Source organism: Chrysemys picta, chromosome 11, assembly GCF_011386835.1.
Source record: "Chrysemys picta bellii isolate R12L10 chromosome 11, ASM1138683v2, whole genome shotgun sequence".
In the NCBI taxonomy this organism is placed as follows: Eukaryota; Metazoa; Chordata; order Testudines; family Emydidae; genus Chrysemys; species Chrysemys picta.
In genome coordinates, this window is record NC_088801.1 from 68,071,991 (window position 1) to 68,086,386 (window position 14,396).

The window sequence follows — 14,396 nt, forward strand, 5'->3', positions numbered from 1 at the left end:
GATTTGTCAAGGTTGAATTTTAATCCTCTCCTTCAAAGCACTAGCAATCCCTCCAAACCTGTGGTCATCCACAGATTGTATAAGAATACTTTCTATTCCATTATCCAAGTCATAAATGAAAATATTGAATAGTACTAGACCCAGAACAGCCCCCTGAGGAACTCCACTAGACACATTCCCCAAGTCTGACAGTGAACCATTGATAACTTCTCTTTGTGTCCAGTCTTTCTGACAATTTTGCACCCACCTTGTACCAATTTAATCTAGACTATGTTTCCCTTGTTTTCTCATGAGAATGTCATGTGGAACTGTGACAAAAGCCTTACTAAAATCAAGATATATTGTGTTTACTATCCACTAGGGACAAAGAAGCAAATTAGGTTGGTTTGGCATGATTTGTACTTGCAAATCTCTGTAGGCTACTATTATCCTCTTTGGGTTTACAGACAATTTAATACAATTGGTTCCAGTATCTTTCCAGATATCAAAATTAGGCTGACTGGTCTATAATTCCCCAGGTCCTCTTTGGTCCCATTTTTAAAGATAGGTTTATCCTTCTCCAGTCCCCTGGGACCTCATCTGTCCTCCAGGAGTTCTCAAAGTTAATTACTAATCATTCTGAGACTGCTCCAGCTAGTATCTTAAGTACCCTTGGGTGATTTCATCAGCCTCAGCCAACTTGAATACACCTAACTTATCTAAATATTATTTAACCAGTTCTTCCCCTATTTTGGCTTGCATTCCTTCCCCCTTGTTAATATTAATTGTGTTGAGTATCTGGTTACAATTTACCTCTTTATGAAAACTTAAGCAAAACAGGCATATTAAACATAATAGCCTTCTTGATGTCATCCATTATTAGCTATCCTTCCCTACTAAGTAGGAGACCTACATTTTTCTTCCTATGTCTCTTGCTCCTAATATATTCATAGAACCTTTTCTTATTTTATCTTATGTCCCTAGCTAGGTGTAGCTCATGTAACTACAGTTTAATGTTGCTCCTTTAATAGACAAGTAAAATAAACTGGAAGCCAGAAGTCATTGTAGATTCTACAAGAAATTGAGACAGTTATGAAATTGGAAATAAATGAACTTACTGTGCAACCAAACTGTTAGGAGACAGGGTTTGTTCTCCTTCATTCCAAGTCAGGGTCTTATTGAAAAGGGTTTCTGCCATAACACTGAAAGGATGAGCAACACTGTCCAATACAGTATCGAAGTTAGCTCTGTTAGGGGCAGACTCTGGGTTGAGGTCCATTTTCAATAAGCTTGGTAGATCAGAAGAATTCAGTTTCTTAAGAACATAATGAGCAGTTTCTATTATTCCTGAAGCTAATTCACTGTCAGCCAGATCCCTCTTCATCACTTCCAGCAGCTTCACATATCCTGCCGCTTCGGTCAGGTTCCATTTGGTGCTTAGCAAGTTGTCAACTGCTTCCCAGACTCTGGAGAAATTATTCCATTCAGAGAGGCGGGGGGCACTTTGCACCATCTGTAGCAGTTCATATACTCTGGAGTTCCGCTGGACATCAGCCTGCACATCACTGAAGAGAATGAACAAGTTCTTCCAATCCACTGAGCTGCTAGAGAAATTTTGTGAATTCATGTCCATCTCATTCAAAATAAAAACAATCAAACTGCTTAAAGGATGAGAATTAAATACTCTAGTCATACTCTGAAAAGGTGGTGGTAGGCATGTTGTATTACTCTGGAGCAGCTCCTTAGAGATTGCTGTCAGGGTTTGATACTTGCCTTCTATCCAAGGATTCTTAAAGTGAGAGACAGTATTTAAGTCTGAAAGAAAACTAGAAGAAAACTGTAATGACTGGATGATACACGACAGCCCCCTTGAAAAATATTCACTATTGTTCTTGAAGATGCTAGCAAATTCCGGAGTCTGCTCTAGGTTTCTTATTGCAAGCTGAAACAATTCAGTAAATGATTTATTTTCCGTTGTTCTGATCTGAATGTCCATGGAAGTAAGCAGGAATTTGCAATGGCTTCCTGGTAAGGACTCGCTTAGCGTGGCATTTTTAAATAGCATCTGAAGTGTTATGTAAAAAATGTCATGGACAGAGCAGTTCTGTAGCTTTTTGTTGTCATTGTTACCTTCCTCCAGGAAGGGACTCAAGGCTAAATACAAGAGATCCAACACTTTTGCTTCTAAGGAAGTATTGTGCTGTAAGGAAGTCTTGTTAAATTTCTTTTGAAGTAGCAGGTGTGAGAAATTATAGACAGCATCAAGTTTTTCTATATTGGATGCTTCGCCCAATCTGGCATCAGAAAGGATTTTCATTCCCACCCTGAATATTTCAAGCAATCTCTGGGTGGAGTTATTGTCAAAATTCATCCACTGATTAATAGTTTCCAATTCACTGATATTAAACTTTTGTTGCAAGTCGTTTATAATAAATATACTCCTTTGTACTGCTTGCAAATATTCTGAGACATTGGCTTCTCTGGCGTCTTCTCCGCCATACTCTTGGGATGCAAGTTTTATCAACTTCTCCAATTCGTTACTAAAAAGGAGACCTGAGCCATTTTGCACTGTACGTAAATGTTTTTGCAATGCGTCTAACAGTGACTTGTAGGCAATCACATTGGTGCTGCTCCATTTCATGGACTGCAGTATTTCAGCGATGTGCCAGTAGCTGTTGAGATCATTCCACTGAGCTCCGTCAGTGGAATTTTGGATACGCTGCATTAGTTTAGGCAGGGAAGAGATCAATAGGTAATGCTGAGTTATGTTCACCTTTGCCATGGTAGCAAGGAGTTTTTGGAGGGATAAAAGCTCTTTATTTAAAATGAGTTTATGCCAAATTACTCTAGTTAAATTTAAAAAACGTTGTATTTCCTCTGAATAGGGATTAGTATAGAAAAGTCTTTCAGCGGGGATCTCATTTGGTGAAGCAAATCTTTTAAACATCCTCTCCAAGTCAGGTTTGTTGTTTGTGGCAGAAGTTGAGTTGAGGAAGAGTTTTAACAAACTAAATATATCTTCCAAATCGGAAGGTTTCATTCCCAAGCTAGAGTTATGAAGGAACTGATGTGTTTTTGCTTTTCTGGGAGCTAATCCAATGTCAACAACATTGAGAGCTTTTTTCAACATTTCCAATAGTTTCACACTGGAATCCACTTCTGTCAGGTTCCATTTGGTAATCATCAGATTGCCAATGCTCTTCCAGACTCTTGAGAAACGTCTCAATTCAGGCTGGTTGGAGGCATTTTGGACCATCTGTACCAATTCATATATACTGGCATTCCACTGGGGAACAGTTGGCAGTAGACTGGCAGTAGACAAAGGCAACCTATTCCAGTCTAATGAACTGCCAGAGAAATTTTGTGACTTCAAGTCTGTTTCATTCAAAATAATAGGAATCAAAATGTTTAAGGGATAAGATTTAAATACACTATCCATATTCTGAAAGCCTGGTATTAGGCACGTTGCATTACTCTGGGGAAGCTCCTTAGAGATGGCTGTCAGAGTTTGATACTTTTCTTCTATCCAAAGATTCTTAAAGTTAGAGACAGTATTTAAGTTTGAAAGAAAACTAGAAGAAAATTGTAATGACTGGATGATACACGACAGCTCCCTTGAAAAATATTCATTATTGTTTTTGAAGATGCTAGCAAATTCTGGAGTCTGCTCTAGGTTTCTTATTGCAAGCTGAAACAATTCAGTAAATGTTTGATTTTCCATTGTTCTGGTCTGAATATCCATGGAAGTAAATAGGAATTTGCAATGGCTTCCCGGTAGGGACTCACTTAGTGTGATATTTTTAAGCAACATCTGAAGAATTATGTGAAGAATGTCTTGGACAGAGCAATTCTGTGGCTTTTCATTACGATTGTTATTTTCCATGAGGAAGGGACTCAAGACTAAATGCAAGAGATCCAACACTTTTGTTTCCAGTGAAGTATTGTGCTGTAAGAAAGTCTTGTTAAATTCTTTCTGAAGTAGCAGATGTGAGAAATTATAGACAGCATCAATTTTTTCTTTGTCGGATGCTTCGCCCAATCTGTTGTCATAAAGGATTTTCATTCCTACCCTCAATATTTCCAACAATCTACCAGTGTTTTTATTGTCAAAATTAAAGACTAGATCAATAGTTTCTAAAGTACTAATATTAATTTTTTTCTGCAAATCTTTTAATATGTACAGGGTTTTTTGTATGGCTTCTATGGTCATTGAGATATTGGCCACTCTGGAGTCTTCTCCACCATACTCTCGTAACATGCAGGTAGCAAATTCTATCAGTTGATCCAATTCTTTATTGAAAAGAACATCTGAACCATTATTTAATGTGTATAAATGGTTGTGCAATATATCTAAAAACTGCTGATATGCAATGATGTCAGTGTTGTTCCATTTTGCGGACCTTAGTTTTTCAACAGTACGCCAATCACCATCCAGCTCCTTCCACAGATCTTCATCAGTGGAATTTTGGATTGTCTCCATAAGTTCAAACACGTTTCTCAATAGATAGTACCGACTCATCATATTCACATTCATCACATGAGCAAAGATTTTCTGGAAAGTAAAGAGCTGCTCCTGAAAGACTTCATTGATAGTAGGTTTAAGAAGAGAATCTGAATACAAAGATGGGATTTTTTGCATTGCATAGAGATAGTTTTTAATGTCTTCAGGGAATGATGAAATCCTATGAGATATCTTCATTTTGATAATATCCCATGTCTTCACTGTATTAAAATTAGTCTTATTTAAAAATGCTAGATCCCAAATCACACTAGCTAATTTAAAAGCACTTTGAATTTCTTTCCAATGGGCTGCTGTATTGAAAATAGAAGTCCCGTTAAAGTCTTTCTGAAGTAGAAGAGATGTGAAGTTATAGACTTCATCAATTGTTTCTTTATTTAATGGTTTCCTTAATTTATAGTCATAGAGGATATTCATTCCCAACTTCAGAATTTCATACAATCGCTGAATGGTTTCATTCCCAACAGATTCTGTGAATGGATTTAAGTTTTCTGATTTGTTTCTATTCAAATGTTGTTGGAAGCCCTTTAAAAGATATAGGGACTTTTGTACAGTTTCTAAATCCTTTGAGAAAATAGCTCTTCTGAAGTCTTCTCCATCAAACTCCGGTAATTTGATTTTTCTAAAAAGAAAGAAACATGTTTTAGAAAATATGAGATCAGTTTAAGTGAAAACATAAAAGCAGTTTGTAGGAAAGAGCACAAATTTCAATGATATTTTTGTCATTGTCCATGGTTTTGTAAGTCCTTTTTTACCTCCAAACGTCTTCCACCTGAGATACTGAACTTTGGTTGTCTTTCCAGGTAATGAAGAGATTGCAAATATCAGCCACTGTAGAACTGTTATTTTTGCCTACAATGGAAGCATAAAGAAGATGCATATGTTGGTTTGGAAACTGAACAGAAAATTATGGTTATATTTGCAAACTTGGATGTCTAAAGTTAGGCACCTAAATCTATAGGCAGCTAACTAAGATGGTTTCCCCATCTATGTTTTCCCCATCTGAGGAACACCTTGGGATCATGAACATCTGGGCTGCTAGTAGAGGTACTCCATTAGCACTACCAGCATCTTGCTACCAGTAACACAACTTGATGTTGCCTGCTTGTTCAGCTTCCTGTGCTCATCTTCAAGGCCCTTCACTATTCCCTCAATTATCTGTTCTTATCTCTGTTTGGAACCCCCCTCCATATCCTCTGCTGTGCAAACATTGCCACCTCGAACCCCTTCCCCTGTCTGTTTCTCCCACCAGTTGACTTCATGCTTTTTTCCACACCACACCTTAGGCATGGAATTCCACCCTTTACTAATCCCACAACCTCCTTATCAATGCCAATGTCTACCATCCATGACTCATACTGAAAAAGACAACAGAAAACTAATTATGACTAGGTAAAGGAGCATATGGAGAATAGCATATTTTGTATGTGTATATATAAAATATGTTTTATCTCTCTCCTGACCCCTCATGTATATCCTACAAGTTTCAAAGGCTATGCTTTCACTGCCAATAAGTGTGTTTTAACAGCAAGACAACTACCGTGAGATAGCTATCTCACTGTAAAGTCCAACTGGAGACAAGGCACTGCAGTTTTCACCTCTATGTAGTTACCTGAGTTCAATACCACACTCTCCCACTGGGATTGACCGTGCCTAGTTACACTGAGGTAAAAACGACGACACTTTGTCTCCACTAAGATATTACACTAAGAAAGCTAATTCATGTTAATTATGCTGTAAAAACATATATTTTTTGGTAGCAGCAGATTAATTGAGGAAGAGTTTTAAGTTTCCATTGGTGATGAGACATTTTATTTATTTATTTAGATTTGTTAAAAGTTGAAGGGACAATTCATTATGACAAGCCCTGAATGGCACAAGGCTGGGCTGGTTGCTTACAAGCTCACAGTATGTTACTCCTTGGTAATGCAGTTTTTCAACAAAGATACAGCTAGTTTGAAGGATCTTACCTTGTTCTGAACAGTTCAGGAAAGACAAAAGACGCAAAACCCTGTTGTGGATAGTTTTGATTCCATCATTACTCATGACTGGAGGAGAAACCTGTTGAGATGCCATCAGAGCACTAAGGGGAAAAAACAATGAAAACAAATTGTGGCTCAAGGTTTACAGGGAGAAGCAAAAGAGTGTGGGAAATAGATGGAGTGCGGCTTACCATTCTTAAAATACATGACAAAAAAGACGCTGCCCTTATGTTTAATTATGTGTTTGATCATGCACAAAATGCTAACAAAGTGCTTTGAAGGAAAGCCATGGCAGTATATTAGCAGAAATGTATGACACCTGTGACGGACTCAGACCAGAAGGCTATAAATGAGTCGTGGAAGGCAAATATATCAGCCTCAGGATGAGCAGGTCCCTGTTCCCTGGGTAGCCAAACAAAAGCTACTGCAGGCCAATCAAGTCACCTGATGCCAATTAAACCAGTTAAGGTCATTGGGCTAATGCCAGCACCTGACTCCAATTAACCGGCAAAGGGTCAGTTAAGGCTGTTAGGCTAATGGAGACAGCTGGAACTAATCATGGTCCGGCTCATACTGCTTAAAAGCTCTCCTTCCAGTTCCTCAAGGGAGCCCAGGTGAAAGGAGCCAGAGGAGAGGAAGCATTACTGTACCCTGAGGTAAGGGTGAAGCTGGGAAAAGGGGATCATGGGAAAGTGGCCCAGGGAATCAAAGCAGCATCAGTGGTGAAGGGGAAGCCGTCAACAGCTGCTACCATTAGTGTCCCTGGACTGGAACCCAGTGTAGAGGGTGGGCCCAGGTTCCCTCCCTCCCCGCCATGCTCTACAGCAGGCCTGCACAACTCGTAAAGCGGCGAGGGCCATATTACTCCAAAGAAAATAGGTGAGGGCCGAAACCCCCCGGCCGTGCTGAAACAGGCCCCCCCCAGCGCCACCCAGCCCCGCCGAACCCCGTCCCCCCCCAGCCCTGACCCCTAGCTCCAAGCCCAGCCCCTCTGAGCTGGACACCCCCCTGACCACCAGCCCCTCTGAGCCTGACACCCCCTGACCCCAGCCCCCCCTAGCCCTGACCCCTAGCTCCGAGCCCAGCCCCTCTGAGCTGGACATCCCCCCCCTGACCCCAGCCCCCGTGAGCTGCGGCTCGAGCCCAGGCTGGGTGCCTCTCCCCTCGCTCGGACTTACCGGCTCTGCCTCGTGCCCAGCGCTTCCCGCCTCAGCAGCCCCGGAAGTGACGCTGGACGCCAGGCAGGAGGAGCGGGAGACGGAGACGGAGACGCGTGAGTGGGGGCGGGGGGGCGACCTCACAGCCCTGCGCGCCACGCTCTGACCGCCCTGACAGTCAGAAGCGTGGCTGCCGGGTTCGCCCCCTGCCGGAGGGGGGGGAAGGGGGAGGGAAGGCGACCACAGCCCCACGCGCCGCGCTCTGACCGCCCTGACAGTCAGAAGCGCGGCTGCCGGGTTCGCCCCCTGCCCAGGGGTGGGGGAGGTCGGGCCCCCATGCCCCGGCAGGGGGCGAACCCGGCAGCTGCGCTTCTGACTGTCAGGAAACCGCCCCCCACCGCTTGCCCGCGGGCCGCACAGTGGGCCCACGCGGGCCGCATGCTGTGCAGGCCTGCTCTACAGAGATCCCCTTGAGAGGGGAAGCAGACTTTGGTCCAGGCAGGAGGCCGAACTGCATCTACTGAGCTCTAAGGAGCAACAGAGACTGTGGGTATTCCACCTTCCCACCTCCCATACTGGCCTGTGATGAAAGTAGCTCAATAAGCTGTGACCTTTGCCGCTATACTGAGAAAGGGAGATCACATTGAGGGCCTTAGCGAGCCTCTGAGGCCACTGAATCCCCCTGGAAGCGCGGGACCCACCAATACAGGCTCAGAGCTTTGTCACACACCTTATACTCATTAAATTCATTCCTATCAAGAAGCTCAAGCAAAACCTATACACTACTTAAATCCGGTGCACAGTGCCGGGTGAATTTTCTCCTGAAAGAAACTAAGAAATAGAGCAGGTAAGGATCAAGATAAAGTGGGAATCCATAGAAGACAAGATAAATGGATGGGAAATGGGTGGCCATTTCAGAGGATTCATTTTCTCTCTAAAACATTCAGACTGAAGGGAAACAAGGGATCTTTTAGCAAAGAAAAAGCTGTCAGGTTGATTGTATTGCAGTGGTATCCATTAAAATATCTATTCAATAGTCACAGTGTTATGGATCTGAATCAAAGACCATTAGAGAGACAAGGTGGATGAGGTAATATCTTTTATTGAACCAATATCTGTTGGAGAGAGAAACAAGCTTTCAAGCTTACAAAGGCCTGAAAAACCTGAAGAACCTGACCTGAAGAAGAGCTCTGCGTAAGCTCAAATGCTTGTCTCTCTCTCACCAACAGAAGTTGATCCAATAAAAGATAGCATCCCACCCACCTTGTCTCTCTAATAACCTGGGACCAGCACGGTTACAACACCACTGCATATATCAAAGACTATTGAAATCTTGAGGACTCTTTCCATTGACTTCAATGGGCATTGGATCAGCCGCTCTATGTTCTGCATGTATAACATTTATGGTAGGTGCAGAGTCATTGTACAATTCAGCATTGCATGTGGAGTTACAACTGCTGCCCTGTTTACATACTGCAAGAGATATGCAAACAGCATAGCAGAGCTGATTCGTACTGTGTGGATGAACACATGCTGCCTTGAAAGAATGGGCCCAGAGCAAGGACAAAGTATGGTGCTTATTGTGTCTCCATATTTATTGTAATGTTCTTGGATAGGTTTTCCCCCCTCAGTGTTAACCTGAATATTTTCATTCTGCCCAGGTGCACATTAGGAAGAGTAGTACTTGTGGCACCTTAGAGACTAACAAATTTATTAGAGCATAAGCTTTCGTGGACTACAGCCCACTTCTTCGGATGCATCCAAAGAAGTGGGCTGTAGTCCACGAAAGCTTATGCTCTAATAAATTTGTTAGTCTCTAAGGTGCCACAAGTACTCCTGTTCTTCTTTTTGCGGATACAGACTAACACGGCTGCTACTCTGAAACCTGTCATTAGGAAGAGTAAGCAGCAAGAGCCTCAAAAGGGGAAGTTGCAGCTGGGATATGCATAAAAATTGCACCTGTCGCACTGTGTCAAAAGCATCAGGAAAGGAATCATGAGGGCACTAGATGCCACGGATTGCCAAAAGTGAGCACAAATTATATAAAGGAGTAGGTGGTAGAAATAGAAACTGGTGTTGCTGTTTGTCCTTTATTACAAAGTTGAATAGTTTTGCAAGAACTTTTGTGGTCTTGAAGGTAGATGAAGAGTCCAATTATTAATTCCCTGGCTGGGCAGGAAAATTTAAAAACCAGGAATGTTTACTAGGTGGGTTCACAATACGGGTTGCCAACCCCCCAGGATTGTCCTGAAGTCTTCAGGAATTAAAGATTAATCTTTAATTGATTATTATGTCATGTGATGAAACTTTCAGGAATATGTCCAATCAAAATTGGCAACCCTATCCATAATTCCTGTCTTCTTTGCTTGCAAGGCCTCAGTTTCTCCTACAGGGTAATAAAATTTGCTCCAAAACTTTCTGCACAAGATATTACTTCACTGCTCCTCTCTGGTGAGGCAGCTTCCCATATATTAATATCAATGTCACCGTGGGTGGAGGTTCTTTGTGTGCCTCTTGATCATTCACCTATAAAAATCACTGTGCAATATTTTCTTGAGAACCTGTTTTTTCATGTAGAGGACATGCCCAGTCTGGCTAAGATGTACTTCCGTAATCATAATTTCAAATTGTATTTGTGCAAGCTCTTTGCACAAATCCTTTATTGTTGCATTTATCATGCCGCTTTCTAGGTATACCAGCTCCAAGGTGCCACTGATGAAATTCTGCACAGCTCTTTGATGTAGAAGAGATAACATGTCCCTGTGAGATGGAATAGCACAGTGAATGTTATGTCTTCTTGTGTGATACAGTCCTGGTTACAGAGCTGAAAGCAGCAGTCTAATGAATGTGGACACTCACAGGTAGCTCCTCGATTAAGAAGAGTAGCATTGACAAAACTCCATCGAAGAAAATGAAATCTGTTATCACGTTGAGAGTGGCTCCACTGAGGATCGTGATACTAGATCGTACATGTGCTTCCTCAAGTGCAGGTTAGGACATGATCTCAGTTTTCTCCAGACTAATGGCACATCGATTGTTTTTATTTTCCTCTGCTTCTTGTTAATGATGAGCAAGAGTGAATCCCAAGTCTGCCAAGATCACAATCAGCTCCATAAAAAAGTTCACAACCAACCCCCTTGGCAACTTCTGTAAGGGTCTTCAAACTGCTCAAGTTAAGGTGTTAATTACCAGGTGTTTGATATTAAATACAGCTTGCCAGCATCATCTCCATCAATCATTGTTGGAAAGAGACTTGACAAAGAGACACTTCGTTTGACTCCATTGGATATTATGAAGTGGACCAGACACAATGATCTCCACAGATACACTATCCAGCTTTCAGTCATGCAGCCAGTGGATGAGTTGCACAAATTTCTCCCGATACCCCAATTTGGGGCACAATCCTGAAGTCCTTTTGCTTTAGATGGGAGTTTTGTCTGAGTAAGAATTGGGAAAGGACTTCAGGACTGAGCCCACTGAGGAGAGTTTTCACAATCCTAGTTGGAGAGAGTGTCAAAGGTTTCAATCCAGGCACTAAAGATTATGTATCTCTTTGCGTCTCTGTTTTGTCCCCTCCATTTTTCCCTGTAACTGTTGAGCAACAAATATCATGCCAAAGATACTTCTTCCTACCTACAGCTATAGTTTCAAAGCCACAAAACTCTAAAAGCCAGATTCACCACTCTGGTCTGGCTGCTTCATGCCAATGTAGCAATGCAAAGTAACCATAAACCTAGTTTAATATTTCTTCTAAGCCGAATTCATAGAGTGGTACAAAGCAGCTAGAATATACCAGTGCATCTGGCCCTGAGATCTTCTGGAAGGAGCTGGTTAGCTAATATCATCATCAAAAACCTATCGAGGAGCACGGAAGAAAGGATTTGTCTTCATCTGACATTTTGGACAGTCACTTACCTAGCCTTTCAACTTCCACGTGGTAATGATAGCTGCTTACCGACTATGCCTCAGAACAGGTTTATCGCCAGCTGACACTGGGTAAAATTTGCAAAAGTACTTGAGTGACACAGGAGTCACTTTCACAAGTGACTTAGCAACACAGGGTATGTCTACATGTCTACACGGCCCATAACAGCAAGCCCTCCAACCCATGCTAACAGACTTGGGCTAGCAGGGCTTGTGCCAGTGCTCTAAAATTAGCTGTGTAGACACCACTTTGAAGTTGCGGGTCAGGTTGGGCTTCAAAGCGCAAGCTCCTGCCCAAGCTGGAATAGCTGCAGTGATGTTTTTAGTACACTAGTGCGAGCCCCACTAACATAAGTCTGTTAACCCCAGGCTGAAAGGCTCCCTTCTGCGGGCTGTGTAGACATGCCCATAGGGGCGCGAGTCTCACTGAAAGTCAGTGTGTTACCCACCATCCTTAGAGACTTCAGATATACAGTAAGATAGCCCAACAAAACTAACTCCCGGTTTGTTGCTTTGAGTTGCCACATCACGACTGCCTGCTCAATAACAGGCATAACCACCATACCGTCAGCGCCTTTCCCATCCTTTCTGTTGTCCTACCTGCTTGTGTTCTGAAGAAAAGCAAATATATCCTTCATTCTCAGACTGCCTTGGACCACATCGGGGGCCATCAAGAGGAAATGCCACAAAGAGGTGTCATTCTGCACTCGTGAGATGAGTGACAGGAACGAGACGGTTTCTTCGACAAATGTCACCTGGTACTGAGGGTCCTGCTGCAACTTAAACCATAAAAATGAGATACAATTATTTACAGGTTAAGAGGACATTTAATATTTGTTAACTAGCTGCACCACATAACCAAAATATTCACATTGCGCATTCAAACGGGTACAGCTCTCTGGAATTCGTACCAGAGCATTTTAAACTCTGGTAACCCCAGGACAATTTTGGAAGGTGTTTACCAGTTGCATGAAAATTAAAATTGGAAAATATTTTTGAATGCAATACAATTGTGGGCTGAGTATGCTATTTATTCTGAGCGAGGCTGCACCCTTGCAATCCAGCCTCAGCAAGGGATAACACACAACTGCAATGACCCAAGAGCCCGACAAAGAACCAAATTGGGGTTTCTTGGAGTCACAATTCAATCCCTGCTCTGAAGGACGGAAGATGCCCCCGCCCTTTTTCTAACACAGCTTATGACCTCCTCTAAGCCAGCTTAGTTGTGCTGCCTGGTGCTTTCTGGGGTTCTGCTTATACCACACTCCCGACAAGCCACTCCTCACCAACCTGTGTGGGGCCTAGGGTGACCAGATAGCAAGTGTGAAAAATTGGGACAGAGGGTGGGGGGTAATACGCCTCTATATAAGAAAAAGCCCCAAATATTGGGACTGTCCCTATAAAATCAGGACATCTGGTCACCCTAGCGGGGGCCAGGGACAAGAGGTAACAGCCCATTGGCAACTGATTTCCCTCCACTTAGGATCTGGCAATTCAGGTACACTGTGAAGGCAAGGAGGCCCCAGTGCAGTGCAGGCATTCAGCAGGGCTCTTATCTGGGTGATTCTGCACATTGTGCCTACAGTTGTCAATGGAACCTATTCCTCCCAAGTGTAACTCTGCTGAAATGAATGGGTTTACACCAGGGATGAATTTGGCCCACCTATCTAAATTCCATTTCAAGCGATTGTTTCAGCTGATACAGGACTTGAGATGAGTCCAGCTCTAGCTAGTCTTTTCACGGTGAGTAACTGATGAGCACGGCATGGTGGAATAACTTGTTCTCCTTCATGAAATCCTCTCCACAGATTCCCACTCGTGGACCCAGAACAACAAGATTCTACAGCAGAGATCATAAAGCAACAGACGTAGGGGAGATGACAGGTGGTAAAACTAGAACCTAGGGGAGGGGAGAGAAAAGAACATGGGCCCAATTCTCTGCTGGTGCAAACAGGGAGAAATCCATGTAAGTCAATGAAGCAGCACTTTTACATCAGCCGAGCATTTGGCTCTAAGTGGCAGAGTGCCATGACCAGGATTCCTTTATTAGACGCAGCTCAGTGCTGGAGTACGAATGCGTCAAAGCATAAGATTCCCTGCGGTCTAACTAGTTTTAAAGCCTTTGCATCTGTGCAGCGCTGGCTGTGACTCCATTGGGCGACACGTTCGGAGAACCCTGCTCATGGGTGTCACCTAATCTAGCTTTCTGTATGAGTCTGAGAATATTCTGTATGAGAACGCGAGACAGTGCTCATCCTGATAAAAAGGGAGCATACACCTTATTTAAGATATAATTGTTTTGAGTGATAAATTATATGGCCGTTTGAAAGAGATGCTCTTTCATCGGTTATTGGGATTGACACAGGAATTACTGGGTGAAATTATATGGCTCCTATGAAAGAGGTCAGGTTAGATGGTCATAACGATCCCTAAAAATCTACTAATATTCTCAGCAGATCCCTATATTTACTAAAGTGGACAAGACTAGTAACGGGTGGAAACAAACCATCTTTATTATGGGAATTTTCAAAACACCAATCGGAGTAAGTTAGATGCCTCAGGGTATGTCTACACTACGCGCCGGATTGGCGGGCAGCGATCGATCTAGCGGGGATCAATTTATCGTGTCTAGTCTAGATGCGCTAAATCAATCCCCAAGCCCTCTCCCATCGAATCCTGTACTCCAGCGCTGCGAGAGTCAAGGGGGTAGCGGCAGCAGTCGACTCACCGCAGTGAAGACACCACGGTAAGTCGATCTAAGTATGTCGACTTCAGCTACATTATTCACATAGCTAAAGTTGCGTAATTTAGATTGATTCCCCCCCACCCTCCCCG

At 42.9% G+C, this 14,396-nt stretch overlaps 1 protein-coding gene across 1 annotated transcript in view; it reads right to left on the bottom strand.

The window, feature by feature from the left end:
* Window positions 1–14,396, bottom strand: part of ABCA12 (ATP binding cassette subfamily A member 12) — a 139,099-nt gene that overhangs the window by 98,377 nt on the left and 26,326 nt on the right. The window contains exons 7-10 of the mRNA XM_024099735.3: window positions 12,162–12,340; window positions 6,469–6,581; window positions 5,254–5,350; window positions 1,098–5,120 (exon numbers count right to left, since the gene is read on the bottom strand). Coding sequence (XP_023955503.3) covers window positions 1,098–5,120; window positions 5,254–5,350; window positions 6,469–6,581; window positions 12,162–12,340 — 4,412 coding nt within the window. The remainder of the gene's footprint in view (window positions 1–1,097; window positions 5,121–5,253; window positions 5,351–6,468; window positions 6,582–12,161; window positions 12,341–14,396) is intronic.